The following is a 17,582-nucleotide window of genomic DNA, read 5'->3' as shown; positions in this document are numbered from 1 at the left end:
GCAGTCTTGTTTCAAAGACCTTGCTCGCGTATCCGTTCGTTTCTGCCGTACGCACGAGGCTGGACACATCCCTCGTTGATCTCACTTTCGCTGTACCTATTCATCCAACTTTCTAACTGTGCATTGACGCCCAGTTCGTTCTATTAAGCGCGGAATTATCTGAGCGGATTAGTGTCTCAGCACCCCCCCAAGGAGACAATAGCATAGTTGTCACTGTCCTTTCCGATTGCGAGCGCCAGAATTTCCATATCGCCCCCCCTGCGCATATCCTCCCCAAAACACGTGCGGTTCGCGTCGTGTCATGGAAACAAAGATTACTATCTGAATCCGTGGAACTGTGTGGAGGAATTGACCATGGGTTCGACTACAACAACGCCTGGCTCTCAGCCTGTGGTGTCTCACGATACCGCCCGCGAGCTTCTCGAATATTTCCACATTGGAACGCCGATCATTCTGCTCGTAGTGTTCATCACCTCTTTTATCGTGAGCTCTGTGAGGTCTGCGAAACGTCTATCCACAAATGGCAGTGCCGTCACAACTGGGCCTGGTGGCAGGCCCCTTCCCAAGCGGACCAGAAGTACGATGGTCGTGACTAAAGAACCTCGACCATTCAGTCCATGGACGCAGCTTCTTTTCAAGTGGTTGAGCGTTGCGGTCTTGGTCACTTTCGTTGCAGACGCTGCGATTGTTATGACGCACGTGATCCTCTGTCGTTCGGAGCACTGGTGGTGTGGTCAGTCATACGTGGTAAGTATCAGATCAAAATCGGCGTCGTCTTGAAGTAGCTTCCTAATTTCCGTCTAGATTTACATTATCGGATCCTTCTTCGTTTACGCTGTCATTCTCATATCCTTACTGGACACAAAGCCAGCGCCAACATTTGCACAGCTGGTGCCATGGTCGGCAGCAATTCCATTAGAACTCATCCTCCTTGCTGTCTCCTTATCGATCTATACGACCCCTCATCATGAACCAATTGTGGGAGACCCCGATGGCGGTCCTCTGGTGCGAGGCATCACTCTATGGGAGTCTATGCAAGTGGCATCCGGTGTAGTGCGTATACTGGTCCTGATGGCCCTCGTTCTAACTTACGCCATCAACTCCATGTCCGGTATCCGAGGACGGAAAGCAGCTACCCGCCTAGCAAATTCACCCAGTGAGACTACTGGACTGCTTAACCACTCAGCCGCAGAAACCGGTGTCGCAAACAATCATTATGGCTCAACGCAAGCCAATGGAAACCAGAGCACTTCCAAGCCAGCTGATCCTTGGGTGCGCCCGACTACGATCCCCTCTACCAGCTGGTGGGAATATCTGAGCGGATACTCCTTGTTTTTCCCGTACCTCTGGCCCGCCAAGTCTCGACGCTTGCAGATTATTGTGGTGGTCTGTTTTGGCTTGATCCTCCTTCAGCGTGTCGTCAACGTTCTCGTTCCATATCAGGTCGGTATCATCACAAACATACTGTCAAGAGAAGAAGGTGGCGATTTCCGGGTTCCGTGGTTCGATATTTGTCTGTATATCCTCTTCCGATGGCTCCAGGGAAGCCAGGGTCTCATCGGGTCCCTCCGTTCCAGTCTGTGGATCCCTGTCGGACAATATTCGTACATGGAGCTTTCTACGGCTGCTTTCGAGCATGTCCATGGACTCAGCCTTGACTTCCACCTGGGTAAAAAGACGGGAGAAGTTCTTTCCGCCCTCTCGAAGGGAAACTCCATCAACACCTTCCTCGAACAGGTCACGTTCCAGGTTGTTCCTATGTTGATCGATCTCTGTGTTGCAATTGGCTATTTCCTCGTTGCTTTCGACGCCTACTACGCATTGGTCGTCGCCATCGTCACATTCTGCTACTTGTATGTGACTGTTAGAATGGCTCAATGGCGAGCTGAAATCCGGAGGCAGATGGTCAATGCTTCAAGGCAAGAGGATGCCGTCAAGTAAGTTCCCAATGAAGCTCACATTAGTAACGCCTTTCAAGAGTACTAACCACGCGATCACTAGGAACGACTCCATGGTCTCATATGAGACAGTCAAATATTTCAATGCGGAGCAGTACGAATTTAATAGGTATCGTGGGGCTGTCAAGGACTTCCAGAAGGCCGAATATCATGTTCTGTTCTCGCTTACTCTGATGAATACCTGCCAAAACACCGTGTTCATGCTGGGTTTACTTATTACCTGCTTTATTGCCGCTTATCAGGTCTCGATTGGACAGCGCAAAGTGGGCCAGTTTGTCACGCTTTTGACTTACATGGCCCAGTTACAGGGACCGTTGAATTTCTTCGGTACCTTCTATCGATCTATCCAGTCAGCCTTGATTAATTCTGAACGAATGCTCGAGCTGTTCAGGGAACAACCCACTGTCGTGGATAGTCCCTCAGCCGCCCCGATGCCTGTTTGCAAAGGCGATATCTCATTCGAAAATGTCGAATTTTCATACGATACGCGGAAACCTGCCTTGAACGGTCTGACCTTTCACTGCGCCCCTGGAACCACTACTGCTCTCGTTGGAGAGTCAGGGGGTGGAAAATCCACAGTATTCCGCTTACTTTACCGTTTCTACAATTCTAACAGAGGCCGAATCCTGGTGGACCGTCAGGATGTTAAGGGAATAACGATTGATTCTCTTCGACGCCATATTGGTGTTGTGCCGCAGGACACTGTCCTTTTCAACGAGACTTTGATGTACAACCTGAAGTATGCGAACCCGAACGCGACCGACGATGATGTCTACCAAGCGTGCCGGGCTGCTAGCATCCACGACAAGATTCTCTCGTTCCCAGACGGCTACCAGACGAAGGTTGGAGAGCGCGGTCTCCGTCTGAGTGGAGGCGAGAAGCAGCGGGTTGCTATTGCTCGGACTATCCTCAAGGATCCTCGCATAATTCTTCTTGATGAGGCTACTGCTGCTCTTGATACGGAAACAGAGGAGCATATCCAAGGCGCGCTATCTACGCTATCCCGTGGGCGCACCATGTTGGTCATTGCCCATCGCCTCAGCACTATTACTACTGCCGATCAAATCCTCGTCCTCCATGACGGCCAGGTTGCCGAAAGCGGAACACACGATCAGCTTCTTGCTATGAAGGGCCGCTACGCGAGCATGTGGCGCAAACAAATCCGTGCACAGAAGGCAGCTGCTGAAGCGCAGGTCCTACAGGATCGCGCGCAACGTCTTCGGAGTGCATCGACCACCGCTAATGGAGATGATAGCTCTAGTCAGTCTGATGAGGAGCGCAACGGTGCTGTCCAGGGCCCAGGTGGTCGCGAGGGCGATGCGGGAAATGGAGATGCGCAGAAATCCCGAGACCACTGAATCTGAAAGCGAGTTGCACAAGATTTGCCTCATCGTAGGTTTGTCTTGGCGGTTTCGCGACTCTGGAGTCACTGCCGTGCGAGAATATTTGACAAGAGGGATACGACAGCGAGCTAGTTACGGCCATATTTTCACGTCTGACACCTGGGGATGGAGATTATTTTCGGGCTTGCTTTCGAAGTGAACCTGCCTGGTGCATTTCTTACGACATTGTGAACCGCATTACGACTTGTACGAGAGACGCTCATTTTCTACGGCCCCTTTCTGGGCACCGGGGCTCTGCTGCTTGCTAGCCAGCGAAGTCGGGCCCTCGACCTAATCACGCTAAAAACTAATAATGCTTGTTTTATGAAGGAGACGGTGGAGACAATAATAAGTAGAAGATAGAACCGGTGGACGTTTCCCCCGGGCATTCTCAGCAATGACTCAAAAGCAAAAAAAGAATAAATGAGATTTTATGCAATTTCTCCTCTTCAAATTCCTGTAGAGCGTAGTGTAATTATCTGTATATATGTTCAGTTTCTTACTGACAGCGTGATCATCCTAGTTACTCTCTATTTGATATTACCGGACGTGGACTATTGTGCTGTTCCTGGTAAATAATATCCTCGGCTGTATTTTTGCGCTGACGTCGTGTTCCGCTAAGGCAGCGGAGTTTTCCCAGCGGGTTGCGCGCCGACAGACCACATAACTCTGGAGCATTACCAATAGGTTATTGAACGCAGGAAACAACTCGAATCGTGGAACCACGCCATATCTCCAATTGCGAACTCTCTTCTATACTTTATCTCCTCTCCTGTGAAAGCTATACCACATACTTCAATCCAATGCAGCCCCCGTCGCCGCAGCTCCTGCGCGCCCTGCGAGCTTCTATCTCGACAGGCGCTGCTGCCACATGCAGTCGGACTGCGTCGCATGCTGCTCTCAGAACCTCTATCGCATCGCCTGTGAATCCGGCTTATCGATCTCTTGGAGCCAGTATTCCACGCCGCTACAACAGCAACACTGCCCGTCGACCATCGCGGATTGTTCCTCGCGCCCAGCCAGCGAAACCTCAGAATCGCGATCGCGGACCGCCCTCAAACGAAGAGACTCAGACTGACTTTGGCGCGCTTAATGTTTTCGGCAATATCCCAGCTCCTAGTACAGCCATCGACGCTTGTCTGGACGATGGATTCCACTTGGATAATGGAGTCAAGATCACCGGCGGTGACGGTGTGCTGCTGGTAGGCGGAGAGGCTTTCTCCTGGCGGCCGTGGGAGGGATACGACAAGGGAGATGATAAGAAGGGGTTGATGCTCAATGCAAAGGGTCAATTTGAGGTCCCGGAGGAAGCATGGGGGTTGTTGAGCTTGGTGTGGCCTAGACCTGGTGTGTTTCGACCTCTTGTCTCATTACCTATTCTCTCTATTTTCGTTACTAACAATTATATCACCTCTTTCCAGATCTACTCATCCTTGGAGTCGGAGGCCAAATGGCACCGCTTTCGCCGGAGACAAGAAAGCACATCAATCTGTTGGGAATTCGGGTTGAAGTACAGGATACCAGGAATGCAGCTGCTCAGTTCAATCTGCTGGCAACCGAGCGCGGTGTCACTGAAGTTGCAGCAGCAATGATACCGATTGGATGGAGGTCACGATGAATGAGCGGTGTCGAACTATTGCACTCTACTCTTTGGTCCGATGCTAATTAGTTCCTAGCACCAGGCACCAGTTACGATAGTTAGATACTTGTGCCTGGCTGGTGCTTTGATGGGGGCTGGGGCGCTATGTGCTGTCACACGCCCGTTTCGTAATTGGTATCTATAGTAATACTGTATACTATCAACCTATGTCTCATCTCTTCCAGGAACGCTTGATTCTTCATCTAGAGGCGTGGACCTATTGGATAAATAGAAGCGTATCCCCAGCTTTATTATCTATGAATAAAATTAACTAGGAGCTTCAGTTAGGACTTGATCGGCGCTGGTGGTTCCCAAACCATCGGTATCGCGGTGATGTATGGGTATTGTATAGCGTCCTCCTGCCGCCAAGCCCTTAGTGAACCACATGCCATAACGGCCTCCCAACTCCATCGAGCTTCCTCTCCCTGATAGACATAATACTCTACTCGTTCTTTTCGTTGAAACACTCTCGTTTGCCCTTTTTCTGAGAGATGGCGCGTCAGGAGCCCTTGCTGGTTCCCCGCCCATCGACCGATGGGTCGTCCATCCGTAACGAAGAGGAGGAAGATGCTCTTCTGACCGGACAGCGGACGAATCGCGGTCAGGAGCGCCGTGGATGGGCTCTCTGGCGAGAGATTGGTCTTTTCACCTGGGCTTTAGTAGCTACTGTCGCCGTCATCATTCTCTCTGTCTTTCTGCAGCATGGATCGACCGGAAAGCACGATTCGAAGGGGTCGTGGGGCCCTAACGGCAAGCCGACGGGCAAACGCAACTTGATCTTCATGGTGTCGGATGGAATGGGCCCGACCAGTCTGGAGATGACGAGGAGCTGGAGACAGCTGGTGGAGGGGTTGCCTGTGGATGATACTCTGGTACTGGACCGTCATCTCATCGGTAGCTCGAGGACGAGATCGAGCTCGAGCTTGGTGACCGACTCTGCGGCTGGAGCTACGGCTTTCTCGTGTGGATTCAAGAGCTACAACGGTGCTATCTCTGTCCTCCCCGATCACTCCCCTTGCGGTACGGTCCTTGAAGCAGCTGCCCTGAAGGGATACAAGACCGGGTTGGTCGTGACGACGCGGATCACCGATGCCACGCCGGCCTGTTTCGCCTCCCACGCCAATCTGCGATACTATGAGGATATCATCGCGGCACAGGAGGTTGGGGATCACCCTCTGGGAAAGACCGTGGATCTCATGTTTGGAGGTGGCCGCTGTCACTTTTTGCCAAACACGACCGATGGAAGCTGCCGTGCCGATGACCGTGATCTGATTGAGTTCGCTGAGAAGGGCGGTTACAACTATATCCAGACTCGGGATGAATTCGATGCACTGAATGGAGGTGCTGAGGCTAAGTTGCCTCTTCTGGGCCTCTTTGCGAAAGGAGACATCCCCTATGAAATCGACCGCCGCCACGCCAACGATGTATACCCGTCCTTGGAGGAGATGACTCGCACTGCCCTCAAGACGCTTAGCGAGGCGACCAGGGACAGTGACACGGGATTCTTCATTATGATCGAAGGCTCGCGTATCGACCACGCTGGACATGGTAATGACCCAGCTGCGCAGGTACACGAAGTTCTCGCATACGACAAGGCCTTCGCTGCGGCTCTGGAATTCCTGGAGAATGACTCGACCCCCGGTGTGCTGGTCAGCACTTCTGACCACGAGACTGGCGGTCTTGCCGCAGCAAGACAGCTACACAAGTCTTATCCTGACTACTTGTGGCTTCCAGGAGTACTAGCCAACGCCAGCCACTCCTCTGAGTACTTGCACGCTAAGCTCAACGACTATCTTCGCAGCGATGAGAAGAGGAACAGACTGACCGAGCGTACCTATATCCGAGAGGAGCTCCTGCGGAAGGGACTCGGGATCTCTGATGCTACTGATGAAGAGGTCGACGCTATAATCGAGAGTAATGCGCAATGGCCAGCCAGCTATGTTTTCGCTGATATCATCAGCCGAAGGTCGCAGATCGGTTGGTCCACGCACGGTCACTCCGGTAAGTTGGAACAGCCCTTTGATGATACTGGATGATTTAACTAACATATCTGCAGGCGTTGACGTGAACATCTATGCCTCCTCCGGCGCAGATGCCTGGCCACTGGTCGGTAACCACGAGAACATTGAAGTGGGCCACTTCCTGGCCAACTATCTCGACGTCGACGTCGACGCAGTGACCAAGAAGCTCCAGAGCAGCGACAGTTTGTGGATGGGCAATCCTCTCGGCGAGGACGTCCGAACTGATGCCCTTGACACCTACCATGGCGATTTCAAGAAACGCTCCACAGAAGCCGGCGCAGATGATGAGATTACGCATATTGACAGCCGAAGCTGTGGCTGCGGCGCGATCCACTAATTTTTATCCTTTTGATCTGTTTTATCCGAGCTAGGCGTTCCATTTTGGTCATATCAGTGCATTTTCTCGATAATTTCCGTAAGATTTCTCAGGCTAAGCTTTCTTCACGTTGGTCGTAGGATGATGGATCGTTGCCGTCTCTCACAGTGGATACCGCATAAGGAGTTTTTGTCCCCCCCTAGAATATGGACGTATAAATCAGTGGGTTGTGAATAAATACAAGCTGAAAATATTCAGATGTCTTGAATATCTACGCACATGCTAATAATAGTCTCATCTATCCTAAATACTTATTATCACCAACTGAAGCCGACACGAACTTATTTATCATCTTACAATTCCACGTAATGTACAGAGAGGATCAATCATCAACGAAAGGAAAGAAAAAAGACGATCCGATCATACGATCCTAGTCTCTGGTAGGTATTCCTAACAAAAACTTAATGCCCAGATGTAAGAAGCTTATCCAAACCCTTTTTCCTCCCAGCTTGATAACCTAACCCGGATACCAAGACCAGCAACCACGCCCCAACGCAGTTCTCAGAAACAAATAATGATCCATAATGTCCATCATGAGGTATTCATCGAGAATCCCTCCCATAGGAACCAGCGAAACCCGGCGTACCACCCAGCAGGTTCTCCAAACAAGTCGGACAATATCGCCAACCACCTGGTTTGTAGTCGATGATATTATATCCCAGTCGTGGCCGACAGTCCGGCGGATCGAATGGGAGCGCATACATTTGGCGTTGGTAAGGATCGTTGATTCGCTGAAGTTCGTTGTATAGAGAGTTGCAGAATATCGCGACTTTGAAGCAAAGGTGTCCACAGCCTGAGTGGGTGAAGGCTATGTATCTACACATATTGGGGGGTAGGCTCTTCGTTTTGTCTTCTTCTTCTTCTCCTTGAGGACAAGGATAGGAAGGGCGGTTGTTGACCATATAATGAATAAGCTCGACGGTCTTTCAGCTTTTCGTCGTCTTCTCGAGGAAAGACGCAAGGAAGGGAAATGTGGAATAGAAGTCAGAATGGACGACTGTAGAATCAGTGCCGTCTTCCCCTTTTCCCCCAGAGTTGTCTCTTTTCCTCTGACGGGATATACTGAATGAGATATCAGAGATCTTCTGGACGGGGATGAAGAAACCCAAAAATAGCTTTTGCTCCTTTCCTGCGGAGAATACACAAGATCTAACCGAGCGTTTCAAAATAGAAAGGGTCTCAGAACTCGTCAGAATTCAATCAGTTAAACAGGCTCAAGAGAGTGAGAAACGGAAAGAAGAAGAAGAAGAAGAAACAGGGGGAGAAAAAACAAGGTACAACGTCATGGGTTTTATCCCCTGGATCAAAAGTAGTCAACTTCATGTCCACGAATCTTTTTTAACTGTTTGCCTGGCTGTTCCCTTTCAGATGAAGTCAATGATGCGGCCCATAAGCACAGAGGTATAACACCGCTGTTTGAATGGAGAGAGAGAGAAGAATAAGAAGAAGGAAATGTTTTCCTTGATCAAAGCATGATTCAGAAGAACATGAAAACGAGTGAATCAAAAGAGAATCAGTATGTATTGGAAAGCAAATATCTTATTGTATTTTATTCCCAGACACTCTTGAGAGGTTGGAATCAATCGCCATTACACATTTCTGGGACTGCCAGTAAGATCTTCGCCCACATCTTTACAGAACTCAAGAGTGTATCCACGTCATTCAAGCTTGTCAGCAAAGAATAGCTATTGGTGTGACCGGAGGGATAAATGAAGGTACCCTGTCAGAAAGCAACCGAGAAGGCAGCAAACGACAAAGGGAATCAGGCGTTAGCTGTGGCACCAAGGTGTAGGTGTTCAGGTATTGAAAGCGGTGTCTGTGGACAGATTTAATGGGGAGACTAAGAATGGCCATCTATACTATATTGCAAGACAGAAACGATGACAGGACCATTATGTGCAGTCATTGATATCATAATCCGGACTCAGACATATGGTCGGGAAACAGGGATAGAAGGTTTGCGGATACTGACACGGTCCGCTGCAAGCTGCCGTTTCTTTCAGATCTAACGGTCCGACTCAGATTTGAGTGGATGCCACTCCATTGTACTCCATAGATCCCAGGCTTACCATTTACAACCCCTAATTAGGCTTAGGGATGACATGGACAATGTTGCAAAGACCGGGCAGATACCCAACATGTCTTTTATAGAGGTTGTCAGAAGTGTTCAACTAATCTTCGAAATATTTCCAGGCAGTCGCGGCCGGGATCATCAGCAGCTTTGCATAGCCTGTTATGGCATCTACCAGAATAACAGATAACCGGTAACATAATCAGAGATGAGGTTGATCCTTACTGATTTACTCCATAAGCGTCTGGGGTATGTTACTAGCCGTGTCTAGATCGGCCTAATTAGTATGCGCTATCCCGTGTATTCTTCCGTACCATGCGGCCCAGGGGTTGGCAGTGTTGTCAGGAGCTTTTTACGTGATATCACAGTGCAGATCAAATCCGGGGGTTGCCTCCTTTGAAATAACATTCAGTTGCTAGCAGAAACTGACGTACATCATCGTATAATAAACAGGAATAGTCAAAAGTAGATCATAACTCGCTAGACCACACTCGAGAAAAGGAAAGTAGGATCTCCGGTTTGGTCTTCCCGGACGTGACAAAATGTAATGGAAGGATCAAAACTAGGTTGCCTCTATATTGAGGACTTACTTCATGGTATTATGACATCTTGAGACATGAATATACTGGCTCATAACTGATTACCCAGGGTATTAAAATGTACTAGAGAACTCTCAAAAGCGCACGCATGGGGGAGTATATTGCCCGATAAAGTTTGGAATAAGGATTGACAACTGAACCCCATTCTCAAGAAAAGAAAATTTGTCCATGAAAGAGGAGTTACCAAAACCTTAGGCATGCAAAAAAGTACAATTTACATAGCAACCAGAACGACCACAGCAACCAGAACGGCGAACAGGGAACCACTCAGCACCCGTTCGTTCTGGGAGAGAGCGCCGTTGTTCTGGGAGCCACCCTGGGTGAAGCCAGTGGTGGAAGATCCAGAACCAGAGCTGGTTCCAGAGCTCGTTCCAGAGCTCGAGCTCGAACTGCTGCTTCCACTGTCCGACGCCGCTCCAGAACCGCCCTTGACACCGGGGACGGTGTCATCACCGCTGGCGGTGCTGGAGGCGCTCGAGGAGGCCGAAGAAGCACCCGCGGTCATGTTGGTGCCGGTGGCCTCGAAAGAGCTTAGAACGGTAGGCTTGTCGGTGATCTCGACAGTGTTGTTGGTACCCGCATAGCTAGTGTAGATGTAAGAGCTGTTGCCCTGGATGTTGGCGCCAGCAGGAGGGTCATAGCACTCCATAGTGACCTGGTCAAACAGAGCGTAGTAGTAACCGTGCTCCTTGATGTCCTCGCTGTCCCAGTCGATCTCACCACCAGCCCAAGCAATCGTGCCAGGAGCGTTGGTGCTCAGACCGGCGGGCCAGAGAGACAGCTGAACTCTAGCGGGGGTCTGCGGGAACTGGTAACGGTTTGCGGTGGCATTCCATGTCTCGGACTTCTTCTTGACCCGGTTAACTTGGCCGTCAATGGACCAGGTGATCTGATCTGGGGTCCAGTCGATCTCGTAGGTGTGCCAGTCGTCGAAAGTGTCAGAAGCAGAAGCGTTGGCTCCATTATCATCTGCGAAATGAACAATCAGTAAGGCATGTTCCCCCAAAGTAGGATATGCACGATCTTACAGTCCGTAATGCCCTGGAAGTAGTAGTTGGTTTGCGCATGTTCCAGGTCGGCACCGACAAATTCGTAGTCGATCTCGTCCTTGACATCAGACAGAAGAATGAAAGCCGTCACAACACCCTGGCCGCGGCTGGACTTCAGTCTGGCAGTGGCCTTACCGTACCACATGTAGTGGTTGTTGGCCAGCAGGGTACCAACGGTCTTGGGGGCCATGGTCAGGACGAGCGAGCCGTTGCTCGACAGCGGCTGGCCGCTCGACACCCAGTCCGCCTTGCTGGCATCACCCAGGTACTTGGTGTTCGCCTCGATGCCATCGAGGTTGTCGAAGTTGTAGGTCTTGCTCTGGCAGATTGGCGCAGGAGTGCAAGAGTCGAGCGCGTTGGACGAGAGTGGGTCACATCCACCCAGGCAGTATGCGCCTGTGCCACACTCACCATACTCTATATGTCGAAATGCAATCAGCTGCTATATTCTCAACCCACTGGGCCGGTATCGTCTGTCACTCACGCGAACAGCAGGGCTTGTCCGACGGACATTTATTGTCGGGGCTGCATGTCGTGGTGTCGGCCAACACAGCAGAGGCGGACAGAGCGCCCAACAGCAAGGTCGTAGCAAGGCGAACCATTTTGACAGAAGGGTATCTCTTGCGCGCGTATATACGAGGAAGAATGTACTAAGAAAAAAAAAATGCAACACCACGTCTGGCTCCGGGACGTTTTCAATTATAAGGCAGTAACGATTGAGTCGGCTTGTTAACGAAAGACGGCGGCGGGATAACGATGGGATGCCGCGATGGAGGGCCGCAAAGTACAGCGGGAGCGAACGTGGATTGCCTTCTTCCTCTGAAGTTGACCGAGCTGGAAAAGGAAGAGACGAAAGAAAACGAGGGGAAAGGCGAAGCCCAGAAGTAATATTAATGTAGCAAGTGGTCTGGTCTGGGTCAACGAACTAGTTAGCAGGGCCTGGGCAAGTAAATTAGGGAGGTCATTATTGTGGGGAGATGCTTTGCACGCCGTCTCCAACAGTCCAAGACTCCAGGCTGGTTGATTGCCTGCTGGTCTATCATTTTTATTATTATTGGATCTTCTGGACAGCCCTTGAGTTGCGCTGAACATCTTCCGGCTAGGGCGGAAGCCAGTTCAGCGCTAGAAACGTCGCGTAGGATCCCTTCTTCATCCCTGACCATGGCTAACCTACTTGGCCACCAGCATCAACTTTCAAGGGACCCGGGCATCTCGCTACGCGATTTATGGTTCAACGGATCCGAAGCCGCCACTTCAGTGGCTACCCCGTTAACTGTTCTGAAACTAGCAGGATATGAGAACTTGAACCTTGGGGTCGCAAAGGGCTACAATACCCACGAACCATGGGGTTTCGTAGGGCACTGCGACAGTATCACCATCCGAAAGACTCCTGATGGATCTACCATATCTACCCCCTCGCGATTGCTGCCAGTTAAGGGTCCATCCGTTGCCGTGTCTGAGTCTGAGGTGGCCAAAGAAGGGGATCATGGCAATTGGAACATGAAGGCACCCAGATAGTTAATCCAGCAATGGAATACGGACATGCTATGCTATTCTTAGTTGGGGGCGTATCCGCATGATCAAGCTGCTGAAAGTGCCGGATGCCGCTAAATTTGTCTGTCCTTGAGCGGCGAATGCCGTTCCTCCAGTCTAGATACATTTTTGCCTCGAAGCTTCTCTAAAAGGTTGGTTCCTCTGTGTGTCCGACACTTTCTGCTTCGATTGGCTAATTATCACATATCGATCGATTAGTTGCACAATCATGCCACCGATTCCCACTCCCCCAAAGCTCTGCATAGCATTGCGCTGAACAGAAACCCATCTTCTGCCATTATTAAATGCAGATCAGAATCAAAGTGATAATCCCAATGGGGGATCGACGTTGATATATTCGCGCAAGGACCTCGTCTGAAGGATAATCTGCCCCTGGGAGCAACTGGAGGTGGAACACGTGCTAACCCCCCAAGGATCTAAGACACTGGACACTAGGTATCATTATCTGCCCCATAAAAGCACCGCAAAAACAGTCAACCCAACGCTGTTGCGGGAATAACGCTTCTTATTACGGTAAACCTGCTAGAGTCCCATCGATGACTTCATATCCGTGCTTTGCATCGATGATTTAAGTGCCGACCTACTCTAAACCAACCATCGGTGGGGTGCCGTGCATTCTTCATGCCTATCCTCTCCATTTTGTGAGGGCGCGGCATAATGCTTGAGACATGCGAATCGCTATGGTACAGATTGACAGCGAAGCTTAGCACCATTCCAGCTGAGGTCAATGCTTGCGCGGTTAAAGGAGACCTTCAAACCGATAAGAGTGACTCACCGAGAAAGAAGCAAGGGGGCGAGGAAATTGCCGCGGCATCCCTTACTCTCTTAACCGCTTTTCCTTACGGAAGTATTCATGGATTTATGTGCACTCCATGTATGATTGAGGATAGTATACGATCTCAAATCAAATCTCATAGTGCATAGGATTCTAGGATATTCTATGAGCGGTTTGTAAATGTCATTGCCATTAACACACAAGACCATTGGATTTCAAAATAAAGTACGTACATACTGCCGTTACTTGGTCCTGGAGTCGCGATGTATCGATCCCTTCGTGGAATATTCTTCCTTTCACCATTTGTTTTGCAAAGTCAACGTTCCCAACGCGAGCAATAGATAAACACCAACCCCAAACACCAATCCTAACCACGGGTCCATCGGCTTCGACCAATTTTCTGAAATAATAACAACAACTTGGAAGTATGTGATGATCATGGGCCGGCTGGAAGTTGCAAAGCGTGATAAGGAGTTTTCGCCTGAGTGGTCAAGTGCAGCTCTTTTTCACAGGGATCGCTGGAGTAAGATACATCCACACCCTGGTAGACGCTGCCACGAGAGACTTTCAGCTTCTTGAATCTCTCCAGGACCTTCCTGGCGACGACGGTACTGGTAAAGACAGCCGTTGCTGCGGGATCCAAGTCAGCATGCTGATCTGATAGAAAGAAGAAAAGCCCTAACGGTTCGTGGAGAGAGAGAAACCTACCATTCCCAGAATTGAAGATCCAAAGGAAATCAATATTATGGGGCCCCACGATCTCCGCAATATCCCTTCTCCATCTGGCAGCCGTGAGATTCTGCGAGAACAGCTTCTGTCTCGCAAAGGTGAGACGCCGGCGTTCCTTGAACGGGTGGATCATCATGAACTGGTTATCGTTCCACGCGGTTGACTCTACTAGTTCCACCGTGTAACCGGCACCGAAGCGCGAGACTCCCGTGGTGGCCAGTTTCTGCTCATTCGACTTGACAAACTCCCTGGCATTGGCTGCGTACAGGAATACGATCTTAGTCTTTTGGGTCGATTCGATCACGATCTCCTGCAGCGGTCCCTCGTGGATGCGCGCGGTGACAAAACGGATGAAGTTCTGGAACACATTTCCGTGCAGATAGACGACGCCAGCTTTGCGTTCTTCCTCGCTTATCACTGCCCCTGGGGCAGAAATGGTCTGCTCTGCCAGGGCTAAATAAGTGAGCATAGATTGTTTCTGGTCCATCTCCATGAGGGGAGTGGGTGGCTTTATCTGGGCTTGCGCTGACTGTGCGATCTGCGCAATGCTTTCTGCGATTGATGGAATAGGTCGAATTGGCGTCGCGACTGGAGCCAAGTTCTCCTTGAAGGGTGGTATTATCATCGGCTGCTGCAGCTTCTCTGGCACCAAGGGGAACTACACGACAGATCAGTTCTCATCTAGTTCTTCAAAGTTCATCCATTCGGTGTGCTTGCTCCTACCACATATTGCTTCTCATGAGTTCCAAGAGAAGGTATGTCACTGACTTCCTTCTCTTCATTCTCTTGCTTGGCGTGACGTGCAGGACACTATATATCTGTCAAACTCATTCGATATCACAAAATACATTGACACGCGCCGGTTTTGCATTGTCTGGACATACATTGTCATTGAACAAGTAAGCTTCAGTAGGAAGATCCTGGACAGCTCCAGAAAAGGCGCTAACAAGCTCGACGCTGAGCTTTCCCAGAGCGTTCGCGGCCTCAGCTCTGCCATACGCGCGAAACTTATGATCGTGTATTATCGTGTCAGTACAATCTAGCCAGGGAGACCTGTCACCCGTGTATGAGACCAACCTGGTTGGAAACCAGACGAAGGCAGCTCAAGGCCTCCGCCATGGCGCCGTCAATAGTATGGACCATGATTAAGACAAAATTCGGCTCCCCTTGAGAAACGGGATGATTGAGAAGAAAAACAGATTGAGATGTTCTTTATTGCAGTTGAAAGTGTTAGCGGGGATGTGTATGTCATCAAAGAGATCCCACTGCACCTGGACGCGAGGTTGGGCTTGACTAGACGAAGGCCAGTGAGCACCCTTTTGCCGATAGTTTCACCAAAATGTGGAATAGTCTGGCCTTCTGCTTCTAGATGTCAAAGAATTAGATTGAAGGATGAATATGGTAAGAAGCGAAGAATCTAGCAGGGAAGTCAGAGGAGCATAACATACGAGAGGATACGCCCAATTCATAGACTCATATCAGACGTTGGAGGAGCCTCGTGCAGAATTCAGAGACTCCATGAAACTTTCAATCGCTTCTCACTATGAATATTGCAGAACTGATATCGGATGAGAGACGAGGTCTGGTGGCCTGTCGTCAGGAACAAAGAGAGTGGTGTTTGAGCGGAGCGCTCCTTATTCTGCTGCGTCGAGGGAGCCCACCGCACTCCTAGCAAATCATCCTTGTCACTGATATACTGCGAATCTTATATAGCAATTTTAACATAACGCGATGCAAGTCATTATTATGGCTTTGAACTTTATAATGGAATCTTGAGAGAGAACTCGCAACGAAAGAAATCTTGCAAGAGGAATAGCTTCAGAGAAACCATATGAACGTCTTCGCGATTATTATAGGTCATGGTCTCTTGCTGACTCTCAAAACTCTCCGTTTCAATTCTGTTGACATCGCATTTCTGGTATCCATTGTCCTTGAAACAGCGTCTTTATTCTCCTGCGCTCTGCGAACCAGGTACTCCATGCATTCCCCAACAGTACCCCAGACGAGATACTTATACACCCTTGGAACTTCCCCATCTAGGACATGGCTCTCGCGCGCTTCTTTCCCTTCTTCGACAAGTTCGCAGCTGATGTCATCTGCCATTCCCTGCAGTTGGCCATATCCCATCTCAATCAAAGGTTGGCCTTCGCGGACTTGTTGATCACGGATAGCTCTTGCTTTCTTGACTGAGGCGCGGTTATGAGTTGCAAGGATGAGGTCCGCACGAGGGAACGGAAATGGTCCTTGGTTGGCACCGGTTGTCGATAATTCTGCAGGCGCACGAAGGATTTCACCATACCTTCTCGTGATCAATGAGTTTGCGATACCATCGTATTGTCTGTCCGTCTCTTCCTTTGTCCGACATATTAGATGCCTTGGATCGCTGCCTATATATGCACCTCTGACGAGTTTCACACCTAGGATAAACCCTTCTCTTTGCGCCGCTTCCAGGTGACGGCCAAGGACTGCTGGCGTCGAGAGCAGATATGCCTGATAAGTTCCGTATATCAACGCACGCGGCTCCTCCTTTTTGTTGTATCTACGTTGGAACTCGAGTGTCCATTCGTCAATTGCGTGTTGCAGCGCCTGCTGTTCGGCATCAAACAGTAACCTGACATTACGCCGCTTCGCCGTGTCGCATATCTCGATGATGGCCTTTTCCAGCTGGGGTGAAGGAGGTAGCTTGCGGAGCAAATGCTGCAAGGCTTGCTTACCAGCACCTGTGAACTTCAAAGCCACAAAATCACCTTCATCTGCCAGTTCGACAGTTTTCATGGTTCCGTTTTTCCATTCAAGGATCTCCCGTACATTCTTTTGCTCCTCGGCAGCATCTTCAATCCTTCCTGTTATAGACACCCCACTGACACTTGTTTCATCTTCATCCATCACAACCTCTTTTGCATATCCGAGAATAACTCCTGTGTAACCCCTGCTCTTCAGGTTCTGGATATATGCCTTGACTTCCTGCGGAGTCCCACCAGCACAAAATTGGGTATAGACTGTCTTTGAGAGAATATATCTCAAGAGAGAATTTCTGTCGGGGTCCAGCAAAGCTGATTTTGAACCGGCCAAAAATGACAACAACCGCATGCATGGTGACAGCAAGACTGGAGAAGAAGAAACCGTCGTAACTAACAATGATCTGATAACGGAACTGAGAGGTAGGATAGAAAGCGGATTTTCTTTCTTGCTGCGTTCAAGAGTAGGTGTCCGTACTTCCACGTGTGATCTCCTTATCGAAAGAAGATTTGAATTCGGGACATAGGATCGTCTAGGACGATGGCTGGCAATGTGTGATACATATCTCGTGTTCCTAATCCAATCGACAGACTCGTGTAGGTTGATATATTGAACACCGCCAGTCAGGGTTCGACCAGGGAAAAGAATCGGTTTGTTCCTTATCATGGCTTGCATTCACTTATCTGTCAT

General features: G+C 49.8%; 6 protein-coding genes across 6 annotated transcripts; 3 read left to right on the top strand and 3 right to left on the bottom strand.

Annotated features, from left to right (window-relative positions):
- Nucleotides 1-354: 354 nt before the first annotated feature.
- C8Q69DRAFT_505129 (putative vacuolar ABC heavy metal transporter) lies at nucleotides 355-3,316 on the top strand (the record flags this gene model as incomplete). Its single annotated transcript, XM_028632671.1, has 3 exons — nucleotides 355-747; nucleotides 805-1,937; nucleotides 2,002-3,316. 3 exons carry the CDS (start codon nucleotides 355-357, stop codon nucleotides 3,314-3,316), a joined length of 2,841 nt encoding a protein of 946 aa, XP_028488140.1.
- Nucleotides 3,317-3,969: 653 nt separating this feature from the next.
- On the top strand, nucleotides 3,970-5,277 carry C8Q69DRAFT_459111 (DUF498 domain protein). The gene is made up of 2 exons (XM_028630053.1): nucleotides 3,970-4,687; nucleotides 4,762-5,277. Exons 1-2 carry the CDS (start codon nucleotides 4,144-4,146, stop codon nucleotides 4,956-4,958), a joined length of 741 nt encoding a protein of 246 aa, XP_028488139.1. The 5' UTR covers nucleotides 3,970-4,143; the 3' UTR covers nucleotides 4,959-5,277.
- On the top strand, nucleotides 5,202-7,628 carry C8Q69DRAFT_173402 (alkaline phosphatase). The gene is made up of 2 exons (XM_028625791.1): nucleotides 5,202-6,980; nucleotides 7,036-7,628. Exons 1-2 carry the CDS (start codon nucleotides 5,471-5,473, stop codon nucleotides 7,335-7,337), a joined length of 1,812 nt encoding a protein of 603 aa, XP_028488138.1. The 5' UTR covers nucleotides 5,202-5,470; the 3' UTR covers nucleotides 7,338-7,628.
- A 2,180-nt stretch (nucleotides 7,629-9,808) lies between these two features.
- C8Q69DRAFT_173201 (UTR2 protein) lies at nucleotides 9,809-11,976 on the bottom strand. Its single transcript, XM_028625788.1, has 3 exons — nucleotides 11,580-11,976; nucleotides 11,075-11,512; nucleotides 9,809-11,015 (listed from the first exon to the last, which is right to left on the bottom strand). The coding sequence occupies exons 1-3, from the start codon at nucleotides 11,695-11,697 to the stop codon at nucleotides 10,261-10,263; spliced, it is 1,311 nt and encodes a 436-aa protein (XP_028488137.1). The 5' UTR covers nucleotides 11,698-11,976; the 3' UTR covers nucleotides 9,809-10,260.
- A 1,598-nt stretch (nucleotides 11,977-13,574) lies between these two features.
- On the bottom strand, nucleotides 13,575-15,725 carry C8Q69DRAFT_173478 (hypothetical protein). Its single transcript, XM_028625792.1, has 8 exons — nucleotides 15,602-15,725; nucleotides 15,425-15,518; nucleotides 15,231-15,363; nucleotides 15,038-15,160; nucleotides 14,877-14,963; nucleotides 14,133-14,811; nucleotides 13,662-14,054; nucleotides 13,575-13,587 (listed from the first exon to the last, which is right to left on the bottom strand). The coding sequence occupies exons 3-7, from the start codon at nucleotides 15,294-15,296 to the stop codon at nucleotides 13,861-13,863; spliced, it is 1,149 nt and encodes a 382-aa protein (XP_028488136.1). The 5' UTR covers nucleotides 15,297-15,363; nucleotides 15,425-15,518; nucleotides 15,602-15,725; the 3' UTR covers nucleotides 13,575-13,587; nucleotides 13,662-13,860.
- A 285-nt stretch (nucleotides 15,726-16,010) lies between these two features.
- On the bottom strand, nucleotides 16,011-17,558 carry C8Q69DRAFT_442646 (proline oxidase PrnD; the record flags this gene model as incomplete). Its single annotated transcript, XM_028628857.1, has 1 exon — nucleotides 16,011-17,558. The coding sequence occupies one exon, from the start codon at nucleotides 17,556-17,558 to the stop codon at nucleotides 16,011-16,013; it is 1,548 nt and encodes a 515-aa protein (XP_028488135.1).
- Between the last annotated feature and the right edge of the window lie 24 nt (nucleotides 17,559-17,582).

This window comes from Paecilomyces variotii, assembly GCF_004022145.1.
Source record: "Paecilomyces variotii strain CBS 101075 chromosome Unknown C8Q69scaffold_2, whole genome shotgun sequence".
Classification (NCBI taxonomy): Eukaryota; Fungi; Ascomycota; class Eurotiomycetes; order Eurotiales; family Thermoascaceae; genus Paecilomyces; species Paecilomyces variotii.
This window is presented reverse-complemented; position numbering and strand designations above follow the sequence as displayed.

Bases quoted from the DNA above. Each gene is read 5' to 3' on its own strand.
- C8Q69DRAFT_459111 (XM_028630053.1), top strand. From the start codon at position 4,144: ATGCAGCCCCCGTCGCCGCAGCTCCTGCGCGCCCTGCGAGCTTCTATC. The intron at 4,688-4,761 runs GTGTGTTTCGAC...ACCTCTTTCCAG, and splicing joins CTTGGTGTGGCCTAGACCTG to ATCTACTCATCCTTGGAGTC.
- C8Q69DRAFT_173201 (XM_028625788.1), bottom strand. From the start codon at position 11,697: ATGGTTCGCCTTGCTACGACCTTGCTGTTGGGCGCTCTGTCCGCCTCT. The intron at 11,513-11,579 runs GTGAGTGACAGA...TTCGACATATAG, and splicing joins GGACAAGCCCTGCTGTTCGC to AGTATGGTGAGTGTGGCACA. The intron at 11,016-11,074 runs GTAAGATCGTGC...TTCATTTCGCAG, and splicing joins CTTCCAGGGCATTACGGACT to ATGATAATGGAGCCAACGCT.
- C8Q69DRAFT_173478 (XM_028625792.1), bottom strand. From the start codon at position 15,296: ATGGTCCATACTATTGACGGCGCCATGGCGGAGGCCTTGAGCTGCCTT. The intron at 14,964-15,037 runs GTATGTCCAGAC...ACAGATATATAG, and splicing joins CTTACTTGTTCAATGACAAT to TGTCCTGCACGTCACGCCAA. The intron at 14,812-14,876 runs GTAGGAGCAAGC...TCTGTCGTGTAG, and splicing joins CTCATGAGAAGCAATATGTG to TTCCCCTTGGTGCCAGAGAA.
- C8Q69DRAFT_173402 (XM_028625791.1), top strand. From the start codon at position 5,471: ATGGCGCGTCAGGAGCCCTTGCTGGTTCCCCGCCCATCGACCGATGGG. The intron at 6,981-7,035 runs GTAAGTTGGAAC...ACATATCTGCAG, and splicing joins GTCCACGCACGGTCACTCCG to GCGTTGACGTGAACATCTAT.